The 12966-nt window shown below is 40.9% G+C and overlaps 1 protein-coding gene across 6 annotated transcripts in view; it reads right to left on the reverse strand.

Moving 5' to 3' along the window:
* The window catches only part of ACSL4 (acyl-CoA synthetase long chain family member 4), an 86013-nt gene that overhangs the window by 21094 nt on the left and 51953 nt on the right, over positions 1–12966 (reverse strand). For all 6 annotated transcript variants that reach the window (XM_055337472.1, XM_055337476.1, XM_055337475.1 and 3 more), the window contains 4 exons: positions 8480–8551; positions 4575–4714; positions 3488–3660; positions 947–1021 (listed from right to left, as the gene is read on the reverse strand). In XM_055337472.1, the coding sequence (XP_055193447.1) occupies positions 947–1021; positions 3488–3660; positions 4575–4714; positions 8480–8551 (460 nt within the window). The remainder of the gene's footprint in view (positions 1–946; positions 1022–3487; positions 3661–4574; positions 4715–8479; positions 8552–12966) is intronic.

Genomic DNA, 12966 nt, shown 5'->3' on the forward strand with positions numbered 1-12966 from the left:
TGCTTTTGCTTTATCTGGCAAGGCCAGGCTGTTAAATTATTTTGTGGTCAATGCACACATTTCGTGTTTTTCACAATTTTCATCAGGAAGACTGATGTATTTTTGTCTTCAGCTGATTTTTAAAAATTTTTTGTACATTTTTTATTGGAGTCGATTTGCCAACATATAGCATAATGACAGATCTTCTAAGCATAATATCTCCAAAGAAACAAGAGCTTTAAATGTCTTTAGCTGATTTGTCAAAAGGTGTATTACCCATGTATATGAAGTGCATGCTTCCCTTTGCAATTACATATACAAATAAAATTATCCAAACAGCAGAATTGAGTCTCAACTGTGAAAATGTTTGCTGGGATCAAGAGTTAAGGGGTTGGGGTGTGTGTGTGTGTGATCAGTCAGTCTATCCCCTAAAAACCTGGGGTTTCCAGGCACTTGGGTGGCTTAGTGTTTGAGCGTCTGCCTTTAGCTCAGGGCATGATCCTGTGGTCCTGCTATCGAGTCCCGCATCAGGCTATCCGCAGGGAGTGCCTGCATCTCCCTCTACCTATGTCTCTGCCTCTCTCCATGTGGCTCTCATAAATAAATGAATAAAATCTTAAAAAAAACACATGGGATTTCATTTCCTGGCCCAACTAGCAAAGTTGAGCTTCAAATGTTAGGATATATCTCCTTCTCCAAACCCAGGGAATGCCCCACTAAGAAAGTTTTTCTTCTTTACCATCAAGTATTCTCAAGTTCACAATCATTGTGCCTAGATTCTAGAGATTTTCTTTTCATCTTCGGGACCTGAAGATGTTACTGAGGAGAAAGAAAGAACAAGGAATAAGCAGAAGGAGAGGCTCACTTGCTACCACAGACAACCTAACACTTTAAAGCCTGGGTATTTGAGGCTTACAGTGGTTTTCAGCATTTGTTAAAGCAGTAGAGCTTGTCATAAAATTCTTACCTTCCTGCCAGTCTTTCAGCTTAATTTCACAGCAAATAAGAGGAGCTCCAACTCTGCCAGTAGTATAGTCAGTAACTATGAGGGAAAATGTAACAAAGATATTAGCATACCACATTTCAGACTTGTGCCCAAGGGAGACCAGGAATACTGGAGTCAGAGCCGGAGTCTCACAGATGACAAGAAAGAGGCCATTGTGAGTGCAAAGTGTAGTCAACATTTCAATATTTCAACTTCATTTCAACAGTGTAGTCAATTGCAGTGTTACATCATTTTTGCTTCTCAACAGGCTGTCTTTCAGATAATTAAGTACAAAATCCTCTGTTAAAGTAGGGGAGTTGGCTCCACCATTATCCACCTAGGATTCCAGTAAGACAGATTTGGATTGCAATTCCTTCTCTACCACTCACTGATGGACTATGTAACTTGGACAAATTACTTAACCCCACACAAAGCCTCCATTTCCTCATCTAATACATGGAGAAAGTAAGGAAAGTAAGGAAACCTACTTCTTGTAGGGATATGCCATAGGGATTAAATGAGAAGATGCTTGGAAGGTGCTTAACACTTGTTGGCACAAAATAAGTTTTCCATAAACATTAGCTGTTATTACCAAACATGATGATGGTGATGATGATGATGAGGAGGATGATGATGATGATGATGATACTCTCCTTTTGAAATTTGGATGCCCTATTATGCATCATCAAGTATTATAGATCATCAATATTGTACCTAGCGTGAAACTAAGCACTGAAAAGAGAAAACATCTAAAGGGATCCCTGGGTGGCGCAGCAGTTTGGCGCCTGCCTTTGGCCCAGGGCGCGATCCTGGAGACCCGGGATCGAATCCCACATCGGGCTCCCGGTGCATGGAGCCTGCTTCTCACTCTGCCTGTGTCTCTGCCTCTCTCTCTCTCTCTGTGACTATCATAAATAAATAAAAAAAAAATTAAAAAAATTAAAAAAAAAAAGAAAACATCTAAAGAAGGAGACTGTGCCCTCAGTGAGCTTACAAACAACCTGGGCCAAAATGCACATGAAACAACTTAGAACACATTTAAATCGTCACTTGCATGGTACCGGCAGTGAGCACAACAGCACCCCAAAGACTAGAAAGATCAATGTAAAATGAAATCATGCCTGGTTGGCTCAGTCAGTTGAGCATTTATTTTCAGCTGGGGTCATGATCCCAGGGTCCTGGGATTGAACCCCACATCAGGCTCCCTGCTCAGCAGAGAGCCTGTCTTTCCCTCTCCCTCTGCTGTTCCCCTGCTTGTGTGGCACTCTCTCTCGCTCTCTCTCTGTCAAATAAATAAAATCTTTGTTTAAAGAAACCATTGGGAAAGACCTAATTGAAGAGTTGGGCATGAAAAGGCAGCTGTGACCAGTTAGCCAAAAGGGCATTCTATGAGAAGGGAAGAGAAAATATAGATAGGTGAGAGCAAGAATGCCCACATGAGAAAGAATGAGGAGATTGGCTTGTCTGGAGAGCAGAGCCAGGTATGTATGTGGAGATGTGGGAAATAATGGATGGGGATGATGACGCCAGATCAAAGATGTCTGGAAAGCTAGGTTTGCCAGGGATGAAGCAGGTTTTGAGATGGAGGTGTCTAACCCAAGTACACGGGATCAATCAGAAGTGATATCATAAAGGCAGGCACAGCAGTCCAAAGGCTGTTACCTCAGAGCAGTGTGAAGTAATAAAAGGCTCAATGCCAAAGTCAGCATGCGGGGGGAGGAACAATCCAATGGAGAAGTGGGAGGACCCAACAGAAGTTAAAGACACTGAAAAATAAACAGTTAGATGACTTCAAAGCTAATGCCTTCAATGACCTTAAGGATGGTAATACCACTGTGTGCAAACAATCTGTGAGGTGGAGAGATGGTATGGGATGATGGCACTGATTCTGGACACAGTAAGTTTAAGTAAAAGTGGGATAATCCCCAAAATATTATTTTACCCAGTATTTGCCAACCCAGGATGATTTTGCCCCTCAGGGGATATTTGGTAATGTTTCCAGTTGTTCCACTGTCACTACTGGGAGGAGTGAGTTACTCTTGGTATCCATCTGGCTGCTAAACATCTTTATGCACAGGAGAGCACAAACAATAAAGAACTATCTGGTTCAAAATTTCAGTAGTGCCAGGGTTGAGAAACCCTGCCAAAGGATGATGAAAATACCAGAAGAGAAAACAAACAAGAAGTCAGGACTGGGATATGCATTCAAGAGGGAGCATAAGAATGATACTTTATTCCAAGAGTGTAGTTCTCCCAGGAAGTAATCATTTAGAGAGTAAAGATTAAAGGCCCAGGGTGAAGAATTCTGAGGACTGAGTGGCATCAATATTTACAAGGCTCCAAAATAAAGGGCACAAATGATGGTTCAAATAAAAATTTCAAAAAACTCCAACTATTCAAGGTTTGCCCTGAATCTGATACTACTTATGAGATATAAAAGTGCCATGGCTCCCAAAGCTAGTGCAAATGGGTTTTATTGGTGGCAACTGACATCGAATTATTTGCCATGTTACCAACACTCACCTTCAGTAACTGTTCCAGCGCCACATGATTCTGTCAGTCCATAACCTTGACCCACTGGGCAGCAGAAGCAGACATTCATGAATCGGTGTGTCTGTGGAGACAGTGGTGCTCCACCAGACAGCATCATGCGGACATTCCCTCCCAGCAAAGCCTTCACCTTTTTAAATAGTAACCTTGAAAAAAAGAGGAGGGGGGAATAATTTTAATACTGCATACATTGTTCTTGGTGACATCTTAATTTATAAGCTCTGAGTAAGATTTCTCAACTTTGGTTGGACACCTAAGTTTGAGAACCATCATGGTGATTAACAAGAAGTTAACAAAGTGAGATGTTCACAAAACGCTTTGAAAAAAAAAATGCCAGAAAATGCCAGATGGTAGTCACACCTGTGGTGAGCTCAGCATAATGTACAGAGGGGTCGAATCACTCTGTTGTATGCCTGAAACTAAGGGAATGTTACATGTCGACTATATTTTAATTTTTCAAAATGCCAGAAAAACTCTTAAAAATGCAAAAAAAAAAGAGTGCAGTGTCAGGAAATTGGTTTCACATATAGTAAATGAAAGAAAACGATGATGTTAAAGGAAAATAAGTTACAGTTCTCTTTAGAACATTATCGATATTTTTTCTCTCTTAATGGAAAATGTTTCCGTGTCTCCACCCCCAGCACTGCATTTTAAATAGCTGTTATATTCATCTACTTATTATACTGTTTTATGAATACAATAAATTAGAATCCTTCATGCATAATAAAATCTTGATCCACTTTTAGTTAGAAATGACCCTTAAGCTCAAATGTCTTGATTCAAAAGTCTAGTTCTTCTTCACAAGGCCAGATATTAACATTGAATTTTAAATATTTACTCGATTATTAAAATTTGTTAAATTGCCAAGATCAGAGCTCAGGATCCTCTGTGTTGGCTATATAAGCAATGAGGGTTAGAAGCAAATAAAAGAGAAATGCAACCTTATGATGATGGTAATGCTCAAACTAAATTAACTTGCCAGTTACTTATTCAGTTTCCAGATATAAATACACAAGAAGATTTAAAGGCTCACACTATAGAGTCTATGAAATGTACTTACAGATTGCAAAGTGGCGCATCATATCCTTTTTTTATCTGTTCCAATTTGTAATCATACCCTAACTTGAACAGTGTTTTCTGAATATAATTCATCTCTTGGACTTTGCTCATAACATTCTTATAAATTCTATCCATGATCTCCTAAAAGGTAAGCAAAATATTCAATAATCTGAAAAGAATTACACCAACACTGAAACAGTCTTTAGGTGAAGATACCTTGTTTATGTCATCTTAGGTAAAAGTCTTCAGCACAATGGATATATTTATTATATAATTAATTTTACTAAATGTACTTGTTCATGATTTCAAAAAGACTAGGGACAAGTATAGGGGTTTTTCAGTTCTATACACTAACTTTATCTAAAAATTTTTTAATGTTAACAGGACTGTAATTCATTCACCTCCCCCATAAAAACCTTTTTTAATTCTTTTCTTTCAAATATATTCACTTATTTTCAAATAGCACCAGAACACCCAACTAGGGTGAATCTAATCCTGATGGCTTTTTTTCACTACTACCTTGTGACTCAGTGCATGGCAGAAAGATTTACAGTATTTCTTTTTTTTTTATTTACAGTATTTCTTTAAAAAGTTTACTTACAGAGTTTTCTGTCCCTATAATTTAGGCATTTTGATTCCCTTTCGATAGAACCTAAGATAATAAAAAAGAATATAGGATTCTTGCTCACAGCTTCTTGGAAAACTAAAAGCAGGACAAGGTTTGGGATATAGTGACTCCCAAGATAATACATAAAAAAAAATAGATAAGCAAAAAGCCCAGACTATCACTAAATGTTTTCTAGAAATGTTTTTGTTAATCACAAATTAACAAGAATTATTGCACAAAGCACATCTATTTATAAATATCTGGTTTTAAATATTTAAAGTAGCCATTAGGGTAAATTCAGTTGTGCTACAATGAATAACTTTATGAATGGCTCTTCCGATATCAGAATAGAGCTGTTCACAAATGAAGACAACAAAGCCATCTTTTACATTATGCTAAACGAAATAAGACAGACGGAAAAAGACAAATACTGTATGATCTCACTTATATGTGGAGTTTAAAACAGCCAAACTCAGTAACAGAGAGTGGACTGGTGGTTGCCAGAAGCAAGGGAGTGGCGGAAATAGGAGATATTGGTCTAAGAGTACAAACTTACAGGTAGAAGATTAGTTAAGTCCTGGGAATGTAATGTACAGCACAGCATGGTAACTATAGCTAACACTGTATTATATATTTGAAAGTTGCTAAAAGAGTAGGTCTTAAATGTTCTCATCACACACACATATAATGGTAACTATGTGAGGTGATGGGTGCATTTCACAACTTACACATATATCAAATCATCACATTGTATACTTTAAACTGATACAATGTTACATCAATTGTATCTCAATAAAACTAATGGGGGTGCAGAGAAGCTACTACAGGATTCAAGCATGGTACAACGTCCATTTCCACAGATGGAATCATTATTATATAACTGAAATATTTGACTAGATCTGTGATTGAGAAATTCCAAAAGTTCCCCTAAAAGACTTTTAATATCCCATAACTACCCCTCTTATAAAAGTGAACAGGATGTTGGGTGGGAAAAAAAAGCATATGGGAATGAGACAGATGTGTGAGAACTACCTCCACTGCTCCTTCCAGTAGATGCAAGTCATAGGCACAGAAAGGCCTCAGTGAGTAAGGAACATAAATGATACAGTTACAATAAGTTGGCAGAATTTATTGTTAGTACATGAAGTCACCCTCTACTTCAACCTGATAATTACATGATGTTCAACTGAGTCACTGCTTATAAGAAGCAGTGATTTATTCTAAATTCCCTCTTTTGACTATGTGAATATGTGATACTAAATGAATCTTTTATTCTGACACAGTAAAGAAAATATAATCTATCAATTCTTGGTGTGTGTGTGTGTGTGTGTGTATATGTGTGTGTGTATATATATATACATATAGGCCTTTTTAAAGGCCTATCTACAGAGGAGGAGGAGGAGCTAAGGGAACCAACAAAGTTGGGTGAAGCATCAGTGGATCACCAATATGGGAGATGGCTTATTATCACTAGATCCGAAGAGGTAAGTGGAGAGAAGTATTACTGGAACCTGGTTAGGACAACAGCTATGGGCAAGGTTACAGCCAAGGGGAAAGAGATTGTCCAATGGGCACCTGACAGCTTTCCAAAATCACAGCCCAGAAGGGAAGGAGAAAAGGCACTAAGTGTGCAGAATACCCCCTTTCTCTCCCCCTGACCTGTGATCTCTCCTGAGTGCCAAATAATTGGCTGAACCCAACCAGAAATCAGAAGTCAAGCAATGCCCTGGTAACTCATCCACAGAAGTTAGCCTTCTAAGACACAAAGTAAAGAAGAATGGCCAATGTCCAATTAGAAGATACACAGCCTATCAGCTAACTCCTGTTTATTCTTGGGTCCTAAATTCAGATACTACTTCCTATAGTCTGTGGCCCCTTTCTTTCCCTACATTCTCTGATACGGTTTACTAGGGACCCCTGCACTTTGGGTAATAAACCCAAAATATTGCTTCCCCAACCAAAAGAATCCTAAGCAGACAGACATAGTCATTAAGACAACTCAGTTCACACTTGAACTCTAGCACCTATGGGCTCTGTGACCTCAGGCAAGTTTTTTCCTTTATGAAACTGGGAAAACAGGACCCACCTAGAAGAGTCTTAGGGAGGATTAAATGAGAGAATTCATCTAAAGCACTTAGCACAGTGCCTAGAACACAGTAAGCAGGAGTGCTATCACTAGCATCACTTTCGTATGCTTTAATGAGAAGCTTCTTGAAGCTTGTAAACTTGCTGAATTCTACAGCACCTCTAAATAAAAAGGCAAAGGTCACTCTGACCTATCTTAATTCTTTGGTCATTTGGTAATTCTGTAGTTAGAGGCTTAAAAAAAGTAACTTCCATCTCTAATTCTTAGAAAACTTGGGCTGAACACTTCACAATCTAATCTCTGACTTTCCGTGTGCAAAAATAGTTCTGAGAAAGATACTGGGATAAGACTTCAAATCTGATCATAATATAAGCAAGTCATGATACACAGTCCCACTAGAGTTCCCAAGCCTAAATAAGTGCTAGAATATATTTGATTATGCAAGTATGAAACAGGGTGTTAAGTATTTCAGAATTTATTAGTAAAAGGCCAAAAAATGAAACACCTGGGTGGCTCAGTTGGTTAAGCATCTGCCTTCCGCTCAGTCATGGGGTCCCGGGATTGAGCCCTGCATCGGGTTCCCCGCTCAGCAAGGAGCCTGCTTCTCCCCCTCCCTCCTCTCTCTTAAATAAATAAGTAAAATCTTTTTTTTTAAAAGGCCAACAACCAGTATCATCTTTTCGTAAAAGGCACTATTTCACATAAGGATTTTAAATATCTAGAAGTTATCTTTTTTTCTCTGGAAGCTCTCTTCAGTGCCAGTTTCCTGGTCACTCTAAGGGCTGGGAGGATCAGATCCGAGACTCAGTTCCATAACCTTGGATATGCTGTGTTGGTTCTCTGGGATGGCCTACGTTTCATGTTTTTTTTAAAAAAATTATCATGATACAAAAATGATCTTTAGAATCTCTTCTCCCTTTGAAACATTTTTTTTCCTTTGAAACATTATGACTGATTCTCACATGAGGTGATCTGAACTCAGGTCATTTTTAGCCGTTGATTGTCAAGTATCAGCACCACTTAAGCAGGTATACATTTCAGAAGCTTGCCATCTAATCCTTCCCAATGTTTATGAGAGATTTAGATGAACACACTTGCCATAATTCCCAACAAAGTAAAATCAAAATTTAAAACCATACACAAGTCCCTTAGAGTATTACCCTTTAAAAAGTCTGAGTGGGAGCAGTAAATGATATTTACAATCTATACTCACTGGAACAGCTGCCATGAGTGTAGGCTTCAGTACAGTACAGTCTCCTTTGCTTCCTTTTTTAATTTTGCTGGACTACATTAAAGAAAAAGTAAATACAATCAGGAAAGCCAACCTTCACAAAAAAAAAATGCTGTAATTTGAGGATTAACACTGACAGTGACAAATTCACACATGGAATTTGCTCCTCTACTGCCCTGGGATTTACAGGTTCAAATTTTCATAACCTACAAAAGTCTAGAACGTAAGTGTTTTAGCCTGTAGATTAGTTCTTCTAGCACGATTTCAGCCTTCCTGTGAGTTGAAATGTTGATTCAGAACAAAGGAGAGGAGGAGGGGCAAGATGGCGGAAGAGCAGGGTCCCCAAATCACCTGTCCCCACCAAATTACCTAGAAAACCTTCAGATCATCCTGAAAATCTACGAATTCGGCCTGAGATTTAAAGAGAGACCACCTGGAACGCTACAGTGAGAAGAGTTCGCGCTTCTATCAAGGTAGGAAGACGGGGAAAAAGAAATAAAGGAACAAAAGGCCTCCGAGGGGGAGGGGCCCTGCGAGGAGCCGGGCTGAGGCCGGGGCGAGTGTCCCCAGGACAGGAGAGCCCCGTCCCGGAGGAGCAGGAGCTGCACCAACCTTCCCGGGTGGAAAGGGGCTCGCAGGGAGTTAGAGCAGGACCCAGGAGGGCGGGGATGCCTCGAGCTCCCTGGGACACTAACAGACACCTGCGCCCCGGAGAGTGCGCTGAGCTCCCTAAGGGCTGCAGCGCGCACGGCGGGACCAGAGCAGCTCGGAGGGGCTCAGGCGGTGGCTCCGCGGAGGGGGCTGCGCCGCTCCGGGAGCAGCTCGGCGGCCGCGGCGGCGGCGGCTCCCGCAGAGGAAGAGGCTCAGCACGGAGGGGGCTGCGCGGCCGGGAGCAGCTCGGAGGGGCTCGGGCGGCTCCGCAGAGCGGCGGCTGCGCGACCGGGAGCGCGAATCGCAGGCCCCGGAGCACAGGGCGCTGGGACACAGCCCAGGATCCGGCCTTGCCCCGGGACAGGCAGAGGCCTGGAGGGCCCAGGACAGCAAGGACACTCCTGCCCCGAGCTGAGCAGATCAGCGGCCCCGCCCCGGAGCCTCCAGGCCCTGCAGACAGAGAGCCCCGTAGTTCCTGCGGAGGCTGAATCCAGGCTTCCAGAGCTGCCTTAACAACTGCGGCTGTTCCTCCTGGGGCCTCACGGGGTAAACAACCCCCGCTGAGCCCTGCAGCAGGCAGGGGCAGAGCAGCTCCCCCAAGTGCTAACACCTGAAAATCAGCACAGCAGGCCCCTCCCCCAGAAGACCAGCTAGACGGACCAGTTCCAGGGGAAGTCAAGGGACTTAAAGTCTACAGAATCAGAAGATACTCCCCCGTGTTTTGTTTTTTTTTTTTCTTTTTTCTTTTCTTTTTGATTTCTGATTGCTTCCCCCACCCCTTTTTTCACCTTTCTTTCTTTTTCTTTCTCTTTTTCTTCTCTTTTTTTCCTCTTTCTGCTTCTTTTTCTTTTTTTCTTTCCTTCTCTCTCTTTCTCTCCTTTTCCCAATACAACTTGTTTTTGGCCACTCTGCACTGAGCAAAATGACTAGAAGGAAAACCTCACTTCAAAAGAAAGAATCAGAAACAGCCCTCTCTCCCACAGAGTTACAAAATCTGGATTACAATTCAATGTCAGAAAGCCAATTCAGAAGCACTATTCTACAGCTACTGGTGGCTCTAGAAAAAAGCATAACGGACTCACGAGACTTCATGACTGCAGAATTTAGATCCAATCAGGCAGAAATTAAAAATCAATTGAATGAGATGCAATCCAAACTAGAAGTCCTAACGACGAGGGTTAATGAGGTGGAAGAACGAGTGAGTGACATAGAAGACAAGTTAATGGCAAAGAGGGAAACTGAGGAAAAAAGAGACAATTAAAAGACCATGAAGACAGATTAACGGAAATAAATGACAGCCTAAGGAAGAAAAACCTACGTTTAATTGGGGTTCCCGAGGGCGCCGAAAGGGACAGAGGGCCAGAATATGTATTTGAACAAATCCTAGCTGAAAACTTTCCCAATCTGGGAAGGGAAACAGGCATTCAGATCCAGGAAATAGAGAGATCCCCCCCTAAAATCAATAAAAACAGTTCAACACCTCGACATTTAATAGTGAAGCTTGCAAATTCCAAAGATAAAGAGAAGATCCTTAAAGCACCAAGAGACAAGAAGTCCCTGACTTTCATGGGAGGAATATTAGGGTAACAGCAGACCTCTCCACAGAGACCTGGCAGGCCAGAAAGGGCTGGCAGGATATATTCAGGGTCCTAAATGAGAAGAACATGCAACCAAGAATACTTTATCCAGCAAGGCTCTCATTCAGAATGGAAGGAGAGATAAAGAGCTTCCAAGACAGGCAGGAACTGAAAGAATATGTGACCTCCAAACCAGCTCTGCAAGAAATTTTAAGGGGGACTCTTAAAATTCCCCTTTAAGAAGAAGTTCAGTGGAACAATCCCCAAAAATAAGGACTAAATACATATCATGATGACACTAAACTCATATCTGTCAATAGTAACTCTGAACGTGAACGGGCTTAATGACCCCATCAAAAGGCGCAGGGTTTCAGACTGGATAAAAAAGCAGGACCCATCTATTTGCTGTCTACAAGGGACTCACTTTAGACAGAAGGACACCTACAACCTGAAAATAAAAGGTTGGAGAACCATTTGCCATTCAAATGGTTCTCAAAAGAAAGCAGGGGTAGCCATCCTTATATCAGATAAACTAAAATTTACCCCGAAGACTGTAGTGAGAGACGAAGAGGGACACTATATCATACTTAAAGGATCTATCCAGCAAGAGGACTTAACAGTCCTCAATATATATGCCCCGAATGTGGGAGCTGCCAAATACTTAAACGAATTATTAACCAAAGTGAAGAAATACTTAGATAATAATACACTTATACTTGGTGACTTCAATCTAGCTCTTTCTACCCTGGATAGGTCTTCTAAGCACATCATCTCCAAAGAAACGAGAGCTTTAAATGATACACTGGACCAGATAGATTTCACAGATATCTACAGAACTTTACATCCAAACTCAACTGAATACACATTCTTCTCAAGTGCACATGCAACTTTCTCCAGAATAGACCACATACTGGGTCACAAATCGGGTCTGAACTGATACCAAAAGATTGGGATCGTCGCCTGCATATTCTCAGACCATAACGGCTTGAAATTAGAACTCAATCACAAGAAGAAGTTTGGAAGGACCTCAAACACGTGGAGGTTAAGGACCATCCTGCTAAAAGACAAAAGGGTCAACCAGGAAATTAAGGAAGAATTAAAAAGATTCATGGAAACTAATGAGAATGAAGATACAACCGTACAAAATCTTTGGGATGCAGCAAAAGCAGTCCTGAGGGGGAAATACATCGCAATACAAGCATCCATTCAAAAACTGGAAAGAACTCAAATACAAAAGCTAACCTTACACATAAAGGAGCTAGAGAAAAAACAGCAAGTGGACCCGACGCCCAGCAGAAGAAGAGAGTTAATTAAAATTCGAGCAGAACTCAACGAAATTGAGACCAGAAGAACTGTGGAACAGATCAACAAATTCAGGAGTTGGTTCTTTGAAAGAATTAATAAGATAGATAAACCATTAGCCAACCTTATTAAAAAGAAGAGAGAGAAGACTCAAATTAATAAAATCATGAATGAGAAAGGAGAGATCACTACCAACACCAAGGAAATACAAACGGTTATAAAAACATATTATGAACAGCTGTACGCCAATAAATTAGGCAATCTAGAAGAAATGGACGCATTCCTGGAAAGCCACAAACTACCAAAACTGGAACAGGAAGAAATAGAAAACCTGAACAGGCCAATAACCAGGGAGGAAATTGAAGAAGTCATCAAAAACCTCCCAAGACACAAGAGTCCAGGGCCAGATGGCTTCCCAGGGGAATTCTATCAAACGTTTAAAGAAGAAACCATACCTATTCTACTAAAGTTGTTTGGAAAGATAGAAAGAGATGGAGTACTTCCAAATTCATTCTATGAGGCCAGCATCACCTTAATTCCAAAACCAGACAAAGACCCCACCAAAAAGGAGAATTACAGACCAATATCCCTGATGAACATGGATGCAAAAATTCTCAACAAGATACTAGCCAATAGGATCCAACAACACATTAAGAAAATTATTCACCATGACCAAGTAGGATTTATCCCCGGGACACAAGGCTGGTTCAACACTCGTAAAACAATCAAGGTGATTCATCATATCAGCAAGAGAAAAACCAAGAACCATATGATCCTCTCATTAGATGCAGAGAAAGCATTTGACAAAATACAGCATCCATTCCTGATCAAAACTCTTCAGAGTGTAGGGATAGAGGGAACTTTCCTCGACATCTTAAAAGCCATCTACAAAAAGCCCACAGCAAATATCATTCTCAATGAGGAAGCACTGGGAGCCTT

The sequence above is a fragment of the Nyctereutes procyonoides genome, unplaced genomic scaffold (genome assembly GCF_905146905.1).
Source record: "Nyctereutes procyonoides isolate TBG_1078 unplaced genomic scaffold, NYPRO_anot_genome, whole genome shotgun sequence".
In the NCBI taxonomy this organism is placed as follows: Eukaryota; Metazoa; Chordata; class Mammalia; order Carnivora; family Canidae; genus Nyctereutes; species Nyctereutes procyonoides.